General features: G+C 44.7%; 1 protein-coding gene and 1 long non-coding RNA gene across 11 annotated transcripts; both read left to right on the forward strand.

Moving 5' to 3' along the window:
- The first annotated feature begins 504 nt into the window (after nucleotides 1-504).
- Nucleotides 505-8383, forward strand: fsd1l (fibronectin type III and SPRY domain containing 1-like). 5 transcript variants are annotated; one of them, XR_013452592.1, is made up of 15 exons: nucleotides 505-628; nucleotides 3007-3102; nucleotides 3190-3321; nucleotides 3577-3678; nucleotides 3816-3838; nucleotides 3992-4113; nucleotides 4878-5099; nucleotides 5296-5394; nucleotides 5486-5615; nucleotides 5739-5770; nucleotides 6208-6296; nucleotides 6835-7089; nucleotides 7166-7254; nucleotides 7386-7440; nucleotides 7684-8383. XR_013452592.1 is itself a non-coding variant. In XM_078088570.1 (14 exons), exons 1-14 carry the CDS (start codon nucleotides 530-532, stop codon nucleotides 7773-7775), a joined length of 1605 nt encoding a protein of 534 aa, XP_077944696.1. In that variant the 5' UTR covers nucleotides 505-529; the 3' UTR covers nucleotides 7776-8383. The 5 variants fall into 5 exon arrangements, 3 of the variants coding, with proteins under 3 accessions (XP_077944696.1, XP_077944697.1, XP_040053358.2); XR_013452593.1 differs by having other exon boundaries at nucleotides 6211-6296; XM_078088570.1 differs by lacking the exon at nucleotides 5739-5770.
- A 201-nt stretch (nucleotides 8384-8584) lies between these two features.
- Nucleotides 8585-12154, forward strand: LOC144388273 (uncharacterized). Of its 6 annotated transcripts, none has more exons than XR_013452595.1 (4): nucleotides 8585-8741; nucleotides 9110-9203; nucleotides 9307-11280; nucleotides 11708-12154. It is a non-coding gene; the product is annotated as an uncharacterized LOC144388273 (long non-coding RNA). The 6 variants fall into 6 exon arrangements; XR_013452596.1 differs by having other exon boundaries at nucleotides 9307-11251; nucleotides 11329-12154; XR_013452598.1 differs by having other exon boundaries at nucleotides 9307-9637; nucleotides 10193-12154.
- Nucleotides 12155-14663: the final 2509 nt, after the last annotated feature.

Genomic DNA, 14663 nt, shown 5'->3' on the forward strand with positions numbered 1-14663 from the left:
CCAAACATTTGGAGTCAAATCCAGGTCAAAAGTTTTGTTCATTTGAAAAAAAAACCCTGAAGTTTAAGTTTTGTTGTTGAACATTGAAAAATACAACCGTATATTCAAAATAAGGTTTTGCGATTACACGCCCTCCCAATTGATGCCCCGCCCTCTACGCCACATCAGGGTCAAAGTCTGAATGTGAAACAAAAGTGAAAATATTCAGTTTTGAACCTGAAAATATAAAATCTGCAACCGAAAAATATTCTACACTGAATATCAAAAATAGATATAAGTGATGTGTGTGTAATATTTATATTTATATATATATATATATATATATATATATATATATATATAAAACCCAAACCCTCTTCCCACCGCGTATTCCTCCATGAGTGCGGTACACGTGTGTTGTTATAATATCTACTTTATTTCATGTAGATAATGAAAGAGGATTTCTACCTCACTCATTTGGATTATATTTACATCTGGTTATGTCACCCTAAGACTCTTATTATGACACTTCAGACCGGAAACAGCTGTCATGTATCGGACTCCACTTCCGGTCTGCGTCATTCCTCCCCCTCTCCGTCGCTCTCTCGCCCTCGCTCTCTCTCTTATTCAGATGATGGACACTCAGAAGGTAAGAATCCGATCGATCGATCGATCGATGATCAATGACATCACGTGTCATGTCAGCTGACCCGAGGAAACACGTGGAGGAAGGAGAGAGAGGATTAGCTAGCGGTTAGCAGCTAAAGTCCTCCTCTCTCTCTGGTCGAGTCAGCATCATTTTGAATGAGGGATTTGCCGATAAGACTCTGGTCGAGTGACGGTCACACGGAATGGTTTCGTTTACTGGTCCTCAAACGGCCTCACGAACCATTCAGGGGTTTTTCTCTCTGCGGGTAACTAGAGCCGCCTGTCTCTGGTAACTCGACCCCCCCGTGTCTCTATTAGAATATCCAGTAGCATTGACACACTGCAATGACATGATACTCGTACTACTTGCAGTACTTCAAAGCATAATACTACTGGTTCAGCTGATGATGATGATGACCTTCATGGTGGAGATGATGACCACTTGGTTTGACCACAGGCTTTGATACTGTGAGCACCTTGTTCATCATCAGCAGTCTGGTCCATGTACATTACATTACATTACATTACATTACATGTCATTTAGCTGACGCTTTTATCCAAAGCGACGTACAATAAGTGCATTCAACCATAGGGTACAAACTCAGGAGAACAAGAAACAAGAAAGTGCAATTTCCTCAAATAAGCGAATTTACAATTTGCTATAGATGAGTGACGTCACAAGTACAATTTAAGTGCTGCATACTACATGTATGTACTTATCTGCAGTCTGCTCCATGTACATACTACATGTATGTATCTATATGCAGTCTGCTCCATGTACATACTACATGTATGTACTTATATGCAGTCTGCTCCATGTACATACTACATGTATGTATCTATCTGCAGTCTGCTCCATGTACATACTACATGTATGTACTTATCTGCAGTCTGCTCCATGTACATACTACATGTATGTACTTATATGCAGTCTGCTCCATGTACATACTACATGTATGTACTTATCTGCAGTCTGCTCCATGTACATACTACATGTATGTACTTATCTTCAGTCTGCTCCATATACATACTACATGTATGTACTTATCTGCAGTCTGCTCCATGTACATACTACATGTATGTATCTATCTGCAGTCTGCTCCATGTACATACTACATTTATGTATCTATCTGCAGTCTGCTCCATGTACATACTACATGTATGTACTTATATGCAGTCTGCTCCATGTACATACTACATGTATGTATCTATCTGCAGTCTGCTCCATGTACATACTACATGTATGAACTTATCAGCAGTCTGCTCCATGTACATACTACATGTATGAACTTATCTGCAGTCTGCTCCATGTACATACTACATGTATGAACTTATCAGCAGTCTGCTCCATGTACATACTACATGTATGTATCTATCTGCAGTCTGCTCCATGTACATACTACATGTATGTATCTATCTGCAGTCTGCTCCATGTACATACGACATGTATGTACTTATCAGCAGTCTGCTCCATGTACATACTACATGTATGTACTTATCTGCAGTCTGCTCCATGTACATACTACATGTATGTACTTATCTGCAGTCTGCTCCATGTACATACTACATGTATGTATCTATCTGCAGTCTGCTCCATGTACATACTACATGTATGTATCTATCTGCAGTCTGCTCCATGTACATACGACATGTATGTACTTATATGCAGTCTGCTCCATGTACATACTACATGTATGTATCTATCTGCAGTCTGCTCCATGTACATACTAGATGTATGTACTTATATGCAGTCTGCTCCATGTACATACTACATGTATGTACTTATCTGCAGTCTGCTCCATATACATACTACATGTATGTACTTATCTGCAGTCTGCTCCATGTACATACTACATGTATGTATCTATCTGCAGTCTGCTCCATGTACATACTACATGTATGTATCTATCTGCAGTCTGCTCCATGTACATACTACATGTATGAACTTATCAGCAGTCTGCTCCATGTACATACTACATGTATGAACTTATCAGCAGTCTGCTCCATGTACATACTACATGTATGAACTTATCAGCAGTCTGCTCCATGTACATACTACATGTATGAACTTATCAGCAGTCTGCTCCATGTACATACTACATGTATGTATCTATCTGCAGTCTGCTCCATGATACCTGATAACTCGCTGTGAGTGACGCGCACTGAGCGCGCTGTGATTGCTGCTTTTTTTAAAGTACCGGTACTAAAAAAAAATTAAAAAACGTATTGTTTTCAACGTAAAAGGTGCCGCGGTACCTTTCTAGTACTGGTACATCGTGCGTAACCATGGCAGCGGTCGCTACGGTGTAGCACCACGTCATCATCTGGAAGCAAACGGTTATTTATTCCTGTTTCTAAAAGTGTCTGTGTGTCAAACAGGAAGCTCTGTGCAGGATCATCAGCACGTTAGCCAATAAGAATGAAGAGCTCCAAAGCTTCCTGGAAGCAGTGGACAACACGCTCACCGGACTCCAGGTCAGCAGCTGATTGGCTAAGACGCAGCAGAGGGTTGGGCTTAGACAGATCTGGAATAAAAAGACCTGTAAACTTTGTCCGTCCAAGGAGGAGTCATTAAAGGTGACTACAGAGCTAGAGGCGGAGCTTGAGCACCTAAGCTCCACCCTTGAGGAGAGGGGGGCGGCGCTTCGTGATGCCATTAAAGAGGAGAAGCAGAGGAAGGAGGCGGGGCTTCAGGTAAACGCATATTGTACTGACAGATCGGCAGAGTGCGAGAGAAGATCCCGTTCCTCACTCGCTCACGCAGACATTCTATTTGCCCCCATGCGGTCACACTGCCCCCTGTGGCCACCCGGACACACAAACGTCCCCAATGGCTCCATCACACATGTTCTCACTTCTTTTATTAAAAACCTTTTCTTTCATAGTTTTTTTGGCTTTGATCTCACGTGTTTTATAATATTTAAAAACATGAATGTTTTGCTTGTTCAGAAGCAGATGGCGGAGGGGGGGGCGGCTCTGCTCTCCTGTGAAGAACTCCTCGAATTCGCAAATCAGACGCTGACGATCACCAACGAAGAAGAATTCCTAAAAGTAGATTGAGTTTCCTGTCTCTAAAATCATTACTAAACAAAGACTTACAAGCTACTAACTTTTAACTACAAATTCCTTTTAACAAAAAATAATTAACCTAATGATGTATTTAAATGTTTTCATCTCTTCTTCTTCAGGCTGCAAAACAAATCAAAGAAAGGTTTGTTAAATAAATGTTTTTTAAATATATTATAACGTTTACATTCATTGTTCGGCTCTCGTCACATTTTAATTAGATTTCCAGTCCAACTTTAAAACACTTCGATCAAAGCTCAGACCTATAAATTAACCCCGCTGCAACCCCTGTTGCCAGGGTAACCATGGCTCCGGCGTTCCGGCTGACAACTCGTCCTGTGGCGTCGGAGAACATGTCGCAATTTAATGTTGACTTCAGTGCGGAGAGGGCGGGGCTTCAACGGCTTCACTTCCTACCTGGTGAGTCTTTGTGGGACTGGAAGCGTCCTCTTTGCTCAGGAAGGTTCCTCACCGAGAGAAAGGAAGTGAAGTAGTGGCTCCATGATTCTCTAGTGCTAAGGAAAGGAGCCTCAATGCTTCCTTACTTGGCTCCTTTAGCAAAGGAACCACTGGAGCGTCCTTCACCAAAGTAAAGGAGATAATTCCGTCCCACAATTCCTTGCGGCAGCGATATTTAAATAGCGACGTGTCATTGGTCCGTTCAGGAGACATAACGTCTTTCCTTGACCCCATGACCTTTTCACAGAGGTCAAGGAAAGGTGGTTAGGGAAGGAGGTTAGGAGGTCATTTTTTGATAATTCTTTAGTTCCTCCTCCTCCTCCTTCTCCTTCATCTTAGGGGTAGTTCATTATTTGTCATTTTATATGAAATGTTTTTGTCATATTTTATTTAGATTTTCTTACTGTTTTCCTTTAAAGGATTTTTTTTGATTTTTATTTATCACTCCTATTCCCAAATACCTAATAATAATCAAAAGGTAAATACATCAACAGCAGTGGTTTCTTTGCTGGAATGATTTGATTTCCTTAATTTTCTAGTTTACAGTATTTCTATTATTTACATTATTGATGAATTAAATCAATAATGAAATCATTGTTTACGTGTTTGTTTATTCTTTACATTATGTATACTGTGATACTGTATACTGTACTATAAGCTATTTCTATTTAAAGTGTCTTTGTTGTTGACATCGTTGTTGTTGTTTACATCGTTGTTGTTTACAGTACCCAGAGCTCCACAGATCGACGTCTCCAGTTGCGTCGTCTGTGACAATGACATCACTGTTGCCTGGCAACCTGCCGGTGAGGCTGAGGGCGACGGCGAACGAATTGAACGCTACGAACTTGAATACCGGAAAACCAACCGGGACAACTCGCTGAGGGCGGCGGGAGATGCATGCTGGGAAAAAATACTTGACATCAGTGACACACGCGTCACCATCTCAGGTGAGGTCAACATTCCCATCAGCCTCAGCGGTGCTTTGTGCTAATCAGCTAAAGCGTTTAGCATGTAGCCTCACAGAGCCGCTGGCCTTTGAAATCAGTTTATTTAACAAACAAATTACAATGTGAACGTTTATTGTGGAAATCAAACGGTTGACTATAAAACTGAAACAATGTTGAAATACTTTGTTGGTTTCAGGTCTGAAGTTTGATACTCGCTTTGTTGTCGTTCGAGTCCGAGCGAAGAACAAAGCGGCCGCCGGCGAATTCTCTGAGCCCGTCGCCGTGGAAACTAGAGGTGATCACAAGAATCAACGGGGCGACGTTTCATTTGTCTCCAGCACATAAATTATTACCAGGTTCTTCTTCTTCTCCTTCTCGCATTGCAGCGTTTAACTTCGGCTTCGACGCGGTGACTGCGCACGCTGAGCTGAAGGTTCAGGGCGACACTGTGACCTGGGAGCCACAGGGGGTCAAAGGTCACGACCCCCGGCTGAGGGGAAAAGAGAACAAGAGCAGGTGGGGGAGGGCGATGTCGGCGATGATGTCGAGTTATTAAAGTCCATTTAGAGAAAACTGAGCTTGAGCTTTGTCTGCTCTGCTGCTGTGCTTGTGTGTTTTGACCTTTCTGTCCTTCCTCAGTCTCCGTACCGCGTCCTCTCCGACTCGCTCAGGTAGAGACATCGCTGACAGGTTGCCTAGCAACCACCGCGTCACTTCCATCCGCCATTCCTCACTCCATGCGGCCGATCACTTCAGCGTTTATTTCAGTCTCAATAAAATCTTCAGATCTGTTTGTACTTTTGAATTTAGTCACATTGTTTAACTGAAAATTTGTTTTGTGTTTTTGTTATTTAGTTATTTTTTCAAACAGGTTCAACATGTAGAAATTTAAATGACTTTCAATACCTATACATACGTTTATGTGCATATTTCAAATGAATCTAAAGTTACATTTTGTGTTGTTTTACTTGCATTTCTTCATCTTCTCTCTGCTGCATCATCGCTTTGCTACGACCTCATTGGCTGCTTCCCCCCAATTTCCCACTTTTATTGTCTGGGAGGCTGGAGGTGATTTTCACCTCTAACTTCCTGTGTTTTGTTTCGTTAGCAGCCGCAGCGCCACGCCGTCGCCCAATAAGAGCGCGGGAAGTCGAGCAGGACGCGACCGATTCGCCGGAGAATCGTACACAGTGCTGGGTACTTCACAGTGTACTTCCACCCCCCGCCCGCTGACCCCACCCTGCGCTGCACCACCCATCACGTGCACTTTCTCCAGTTTACTTTTTCCTTTTTCCTAAAAATGTTTTTGTTTTCTTTATGATTTATTATTTATCTTTAAGTAAGAGTTCTAGCTCAAAACAATAAAAACTACCCGCCTGTGTGGGTGGAGTGCGCTCCTTCACCTGCCTTTGCCCGCCCAGCTACTTAATTCTTAAACATTAACTAAAAATACACACACATTTTTATCAGTTATTTTATTACTATATTAATTGTTATTTTGAAGGTCACAAGTCAAAGCACACACTAAACGCAGCATTAGTTTCAGTCTGGTTTTCTTTGTTTTATTTTGACATAGTCAAATATTGTCAGATCAAATTTCAGACTTTTATTTTGAAGGTTGGAACGGACTGTTGTCCTTTGCCTCTTTTTATTTAGTAAATATTTAGTATTTACATTCTCAGATATTTTATTCTGCCTTTGAAATCAAATGTTTTGAGCTTTTTATGTCTCTCAGGTGACATGGAGATGGTCGCCGGCTGTCACTACTGGGAGCTCCGCCCCCTCGCCGACTGGAAGTCGTTCAGTGTAGGCGTGGCCTATCGCGCCAGCCTGGGCCGCTTTGACCAACTGGGGAAGAGCGCCGGCTCGTGGTGCCTCCACGCCAGCCAATGGCTGCAGAGCTCGCTGGCTGCGAAGCACAACAACAAGGCCAAGGCGCTCGATTGGCCGCTGCCTCAGCGAATCGGAGTCTACTGCGATTACGACAACGGTACCGACCGAATACTCCGCTTCACGCCGAGTGGCCGCCGCTTTCAGCTTGTTAAGGCTCCTCCTCTTTGTGTCAGGTGACCTGTCGTTCATCGACGTGGAGCGACGGCGCCTCGTCCACTCCTTCAAAACAAAGTTTAGCCAACCGCTGCTTCCTGCCTTCACAGTGAGTACAAGTACACAACACTGTAGTACTAGTACATCAACCCCGCCTTCACAGTGAGTACTATATCACACTCCAGTAATACTATACACTCCTAATGTTGCTGTACTTACTGTAGTTAAACTGTGTTGCAGGTTTGGTGCGGTGGAATCACCATAGTAACGGGCCTGCAGGTGCCGAGCTTCATGGGTAATTTCCTTTCAACCAATCGGAGCCTCAGCAACCTGTCACAGTAGATTGACTTCATCACCTGCTTTCATTTAGTTTTTGATAATTATCATTAATTTATTAATTTTATACATTTGTATTTATTCATTTTAATACCATGAATTATATATATATACTTGAATTTATTTATCAGATATGAACTGAAACTATAAAATGTGAATTAAGAAGATATTTTGATTATTGTTATCTGCTCTGTTTTGACAGTTTGGACCTCAATCGATAATTGTATTTCTGTGTGCTTTTACTTTGAAGATGTATTAATATTGTCTGTTAGCTCTGGCTTTTATTTTGACTGATTTAGTGAAACAGGAAAACAACATCAGAATTGCTGCTGTTTGTAAACTGTTTGTTCACTGGCAAAGTAAAGCTTTATTCAAACATTAAACGGCAGAAAAGAGACCAAGACCTCAGCGGCTTTCAGTGACGTGTTGTTTTTAAATTTCAGATTTATTCTAAAGATGACATCAGAAAGAAAGGCCTATTTTCACTAGCTTTTATTTTTAAGGCTGTCACAAGCTGTGGATTATGTTGTTGATGAGGAAGCTGTCTGTTGAGTCTGTGTGAAATACTTTTATTATGAAATACTTAGATTTACTGTTGTGCATTCCTAGTGGATTTTATTTTGAAGGTTATGATAGAACTTTATTCGTCACTTTGACCAAATTACTGACTTTTATTTTGAAAATAGAATTTAAAATTGCACTTTCATAGTTTTTTCCCTTGATATTGAGAATCACAGTGAAATCTGTTTTCCATTCAAAAAAATGATATCGGACCACGAAACCAAGCTCATTTATACTGAAAACATTTATTGGTTCATAAATCAGCTGTTTCAAATGTTTTGTAGCAAACGTTTTGTCTAACTGTGAAACAATAAAATAAAGTTTACAACTGTGGAAAATTGTATTAGAAATTCACCTTGATTTTTTCTCCCAAACAACGTCATGCAGCTCTTGTTAAATATTCAATTCAATTCATTTTATTTTGTAGAGCCCAAAATCGCAAATTACAAATTAGCCTCAGAGGCTTTACAGTCTGTACACATACGACATCCTCTGTCCCCAAAACCTCACATCAACACAGGAAACTCCCCAAACAATGAGAACCCTTCATGGGGAAGAAAGGGAAGAAACCTCAGTGAGAACGTCAGAGGAGGATCGAGGGGCGAGGAGACCGTCTCCATGGCAACAGAGCAACAGAGCCCGAGAGAGGAAGAGGAGAGAAGAACAGTAAGAGGACGAAGGAAAGTTTATGATCAGCAGGTGAGGAGCAAACACGTTTATTTCCACCATCTTGACAGTAAATAATTATTTTTTAACCATACAAAATAACAGTGAAGCTCAATCCTGTTTTAATTAATTCATTTGTTTTGAATATTTTAATGCAATTGTTTCCGATCTCCTTTAGGAAAACCAAATTAAAAAACTAACTTAGTAACAAATGAACCATGAATTCATTAATGACATTTTGTCCATATTTCGATATTTCAACTTTTAATAGAAAAGGACAGCAGACATCAGAGAAACTGAGAAAATGTATTTTAAAGTATTTATTACTACTGTTGTTTAAGCAGTTAACTTAACAGTTCTTCTGTGATTGTTTTGTCTGAAGCTAACATCTTTTTAATCAGTATAAATCCTCGTGAGTAGCGATGGCCTGTTTCCGTGGCAACTGGGATGAATTGTACGGGGAAGTCCTCCTGTTGGACGAGAGGAAGATTTACGGTGAGCTTTAAGGTTAATTTGTATTTGAACACCTGTTCTTTTCACTTTTCTTTGTTATCATTTATTTTCTGATGAAGCAAAATCAGTTTCTTCTTCTTCCAAGGCGGCGGCCATCTTGAACCAGGTGTTCTCCCACCTGGACGTCCTTGACGTGAAGTTTTTCGGTTTGAGGTTCTGTGAACCGCAGACGGTGGGAAGAGTTTCCTGTGAATACAGACGGTTATTTCCATATAAGGGAATGTGGTATTTATTTTAGGGTAAAAACTACCAAACGGTGCAAATCAACTTCAAGCCCCCTAAAATCACTCTGGGTCCTTATTTTGAAAAGCCATGAAAAAGTGCATTCTGAACAATATGAATAATTGACCTGTGTTTTTGCTTCTAACAGCACTGGTTGGATCCTTTAAAAACTATTTCACAGCATCGAGACCTCGGTGAGTTTCCCTCAAACTAAAAAAACATTAAAGGAAACCGATTGATGTTTGTGTCAAACAGACTACGAAGAACCAATTTGGCGTAAATTTAGAATAAAATGTCAGATGACTGGGACTCAATCCCAGCCAGCATGGGGGAGGGACGGCGTCCGCTGGCCTCCAGTCACACACACAGACACACAACCATCACCCACATCCGCACACGTCACCTTTAACCCCCAGAGCAGAGAACCCACGCACACACGGCGACAACACGCTAACTGCACACGCTAAGGTGCTGGGGGGCTTCACATGCTGTGTGGCTACACGCTGATTGACAGGTCTGTACCAAAGACACGTACGGCGTCTCTACGTCCTCCTCAGTCCAGATCCGGTCTCCCCGTTGCCTTTTCATAATAAAAATAACAGAAATAAATATAGTTGTACATAGTTTGTTTGACTGGAACAGAATCTGTTATTTTAATTGGAGATTAGACATGTTGGTCCCTCCCTATTGATCCCTGTGTGTCACGAGTAACATGCCCCTGTCTGTCCCTTTGTGTGTCCTCTGTCCAGCAGCGTCTCTCGTCCTCAGGCCCAGCGTCTCCTTCTGTCTCTCTGCAGATGTTCGGAGTCTGTCTCTTCGCCGCCTACGTAAGACAACCGATCGCTGATCAATACAGGCACCTCTTCCCGCCTGGTTCCACCTCTCGGTACACGAGACAGTCTTTATTCTCTCTTCAGGAGACGAATCATTGGCTTCATAGAATTATATCAAAAATATTCACATGCCTTTAAAGAGTTTTAACTGAACCGTACTTCACATCACAGGTCATCTAGCTGACGCTTTCATCCAAAGAGACTTACGTTACATTTCTGCCCGGGGAGCAATTGGGGGTCAGGTGTCTTGCTCAGGGACACTTTCACTTGGGACGTCAGCCGGGACTCAAACCACCAACTCTGCAGCTCCCAGCGCTCCCTCTGTACCCCGGCGCCATGACAGTTGGTCAGCGATAGTGTGTGTTACGTCTGCTGGGACCGACTGACAAAAACTGATCGGTGACTCTTCCTCAGGGGGAGAACCAACGTGAGTTCTTCCTCGGCCCGACGCCAGCGTCATCTACAGGAACAAAGAGCTGGTGAGAGTGAGACCTCCTCAGATATCTCTGTTCATCTGCTGACATCACACATTGAGTCTGTTCTTTGTGTTCGGAGTGAGACCTCCTCATGTCACGTGTGTGTGTGTGTGTGAGATCTTATCTCCACCGTAACGACCTCCTGGACCACCAGGCTTCAGGGCCGTTCCACAGAGACTCTCTTAAATTAGTTATGTTGGTGTTATTTTGGACTTACCACTGTTTGAGTTTGTATCTAATAATGTCTACTTGTCTACTTGTGGGCGTAGGAAGCACCTGACGGAGCCGGCGGTTTGATTGACACACGGAGGAAATACCGTATGAGAGAGTGAGGAAAGGAAGGAGGTGCAGAGAGAGGAAAGAAGGAAATGAAGGAAGGGATTGAGGAAATTCTTTTTTTCTTTTTTGTGCCTCGCAGGGTCTCAGGTGAGCCAATCAGAATGCAACGTTATCAAAGAGGGCGAGTACATGGCCGCTGGGCGTCGGCTTCAGACCTCCAGTAGGTTCCAATCGATCACCTGTCCTCAGGTGAGCTGCTGCTTTTCGCTTTGTTTCTATTTAAACGCTTTTTTTTAGTCCCAAGATGGACCTGGTTCCTCCTCTTCCCGTTACCAAGGCAACTGACACGTACCCACAAGTCGCTGAGGCCTCGGACGACACACCTGTCACTCAAAGAGGCCACGCCCCTCCACCATGACTGACTTCCAGCATTAATACTGTTGATATTGTTGAATTATGATCAAATTCGAGCTGCAGGGGGAAAAAATGTCTTCACCGACCAGATGATGTCGTCTCCCTCAGGAAAACACCGGTAGCTCTGTTGAAAAGTACTAAAAGATCTCCAGTAAATTCTGCATGTTAACAGCTAGAGAAGTAAAACAGCTTCATTTGTCAGTAACACGTTTATGAGAAACATCAACTAAAGCTGAAGCTTCTTTTCTCTTGTTCCTCGTAGACGTGACGATGATGTCTCACAGTAACAGAACGGAGGTGAATATTATCCATCGTGTTGGTCCATATGTGGGTGTTCGGGCATTTGGGGGCACCAGCAGAGGGCGCTGCTCTCTCAGGGTCACATTCACGTTGCCGTGCCAACGGGAACATGTTCACAAGTCCAAAGAAACGCTTCAGAGGAAGGAGAAGCAGTCAGAAGGTAAACAACATCTGGCCAGAATGTTCCGTTTGTTGGGACGAATCCAAAGTGCTCTGGAGGACGTGGGACGCAGTGGAGATGAAGGACGGCGTGATGAAGAGGAGGAGGCTCGCTGATGGGTTTTTAATGGAGCTGTTTGGGCGAAGAGGAAGAAGTTCATCAGGAAACGTTCTGTGAACATGACGGAATGTGTTGATAGAAGACACCACCAAGGCCTCCACCCTAACCCCCCCAACGCCTCCACCCTATCCCCCCCAACGCCTCCACCCCACCCCCCCAACACCTCCACCCCACCCCCCCAACGCCTCCACCCCACCCCCCCAACACCTCCATCACAACCCCCCCCAACGCCTCCACCCTAACCCCCCCAACGCCTCCACCCTATCCCCCCCAACGCCTCCACCCCACCCCCCCAACACCTCCACCCTACCCCCCCAACACCTCCATCACAACCCCCCCCAACGCCTCCACCCCACCCCCCCAACACCTCCACCCTATCCCCCCCAATGCCTCCACCCCAACCCTCCCAACGCCTCCACCCTACCCCCCCAACGCCTCCACCCTAACCCCCCCAACACCTCCATCACAACCCCCCCAACACCTCCATCACAACCCCCCAACGCCTCCACCCTAACCCCCCAATGCCTCCACCCCAACCCCCCCAACGCCTCCACCCTACCCCCCCAACACCTCCATCATAACCCCCCCAACACCTCCATCACAACCCCCCCAACGCCTCCACCCCAACCCCCCCAGCGCCTCCACCCTATCCCCCCCAACGCCTCCACCCTATCCCCCCAACACCTCAATCACAACCCCCCCAACACCTCCATCACAACCCCCCCAACGCCTCCACCGTAACCCTCCACCCCAACCCTCCCAACGCCTCCACCCTACCCCCCCAACACCTCCATCACAACCCCCCCAACGCCTCCACCCTACCCCCCCAACACCTCCATCACAACCCCCCCAACACCTCCACCCTACCCCCCCAACACCTCCACCCTATCCCCCCAACACCTCCACCCCAACCCTGCCAACGCCTCCACCCTAACCCCCCAATGCCTCCACCCTATCCCCCCCAACGCCTCCACCCTACCCCCCCAACACCTCAATCACAACCCCCCCAACACCTCCATCACAACCCCCCCAACGCCTCCACCCTACCCCCCCAACACCTCCATCACAACCCCCCCAACGCCTCCACCCTACCCCCCAACACCTCCATCACAACCCCCCCAACGCCTCCCCCCCAACCCCCCCAACACCTCCATCACAACCCCCCCAACGCCTCCACCCCAACCCCCCCAACACCTCCACCCAACCCCCCCAACGCCTCCACCCTAACCACACCAACGCCTCCACCCACCCCCAACGCCTCCATCACAACCCCCCGTTTACAGATGCGCACGTGACTGCGGTGCTGCTTCACATCTGTGGTTTATTTATGTTGTCGCGCTTTCAGAATTTTGTGTAAACAGGAAGGAGCAAACAGACGGGAGCTTCTTGTGAGCCGAGTCGAGTGTGTCTGTGTGTGTGTGTGTGTCTGTGTGTGTCTGTGTGTGTGTGTGTGTGTGTGTGTGTGTGTGTCTGTGCGTGTATGTGTCTGTGTGTGTGTGTGTGTGTCTGTGCGTGTGTGTGTCTGTGTGTGTGTGTCTCTGTGTGTGTGTGTGTGTGTCTGTGTGTGTGTGTGTGTGTGTGTGTGTGTGTCTCTGTGTGTGTGTGTCTGTGTGTGTCTCTGTGTGTGTGTGGTTGAGGTTTTTTTCAGGCCAAATAAAGACGCCCATGTAAACTCCACATTCTTCAGTTTGTGGTGCGTCTCAAACTCTCTTCTACTGAGGGAGGCTGCGTGTGTGTGTGCGCATGTGTCAGTGTGTGTGTGTCCGTGTTGTGAAATGTGTCTTAATCTGACTGAAGGTGCCACAAATATTTCACTTTATTCTTCTAGAGGAAGATTCACTGCAGACAAACATTTATTTGCATGAGACGGATTTTGTGGGTTTTAAACTGACAGAAAGCGACGCTGGATCCATCAGGGCTACTTGATGCTTGATAGTTAATGGTTAATTAGATTAGTCCTGATCCTCTATGTGAACCAGGCTCAGTGTAGTCCTGATCCTCTATGTGAACCAGGCTCAGTGTAGTCCTGATCCTCTATGTGAACCAGGCTCAGTGTAGTCCTGATCTTCTATGTACTTCTTGAAACGTCCAGCTTGTGTGAGTTTACGTTTCTTTGCAGTATTTGTACACACACTGGCTAGTTTCTTGTGTTTTTGTATGACTGGTATCACAGAACGTCTCTGTCTCTGGCTGTGACATCACAAACAGTCCCTTCCTTTGTCCTCAGTACACACTAATGAGACGCACTGTGTGTCTGTGTGTGTGTGTGTGTGTGTGTGTGTGTGTGTGTGTGTGTGTGAACAGCTGATCAGAATTAAACGTTCTCGACTTCCTGCTTCTCTGTAGTTTTAATACCAGCGATCAATACTTCCATCTGGTCGGCTTATTTATTGTTAGGTAACTGCAGCCGACACAATTCAGTGCCTTCTAAATGTGGGTAGTATTTATTGATGGTTGATGTATAGTAGTAGTAGTAACATACTATTTAATACTCTGTATTAAAGTGTTGTATCTGTATAGGTAACCACACATGAGGTACTTGTACTTTTATTCTGGTAACATACTTTACAAATATTTCTAGTGTGGAAGTAGTTCTCGCCTCTACACAGTGGTATTAGCACTTGTACTGTAACAGAGT

The sequence above is a fragment of the Gasterosteus aculeatus genome, chromosome 14 (genome assembly GCF_964276395.1).
Source record: "Gasterosteus aculeatus chromosome 14, fGasAcu3.hap1.1, whole genome shotgun sequence".
Lineage (NCBI taxonomy): Eukaryota > Metazoa > Chordata > Actinopteri > Perciformes > Gasterosteidae > Gasterosteus > Gasterosteus aculeatus.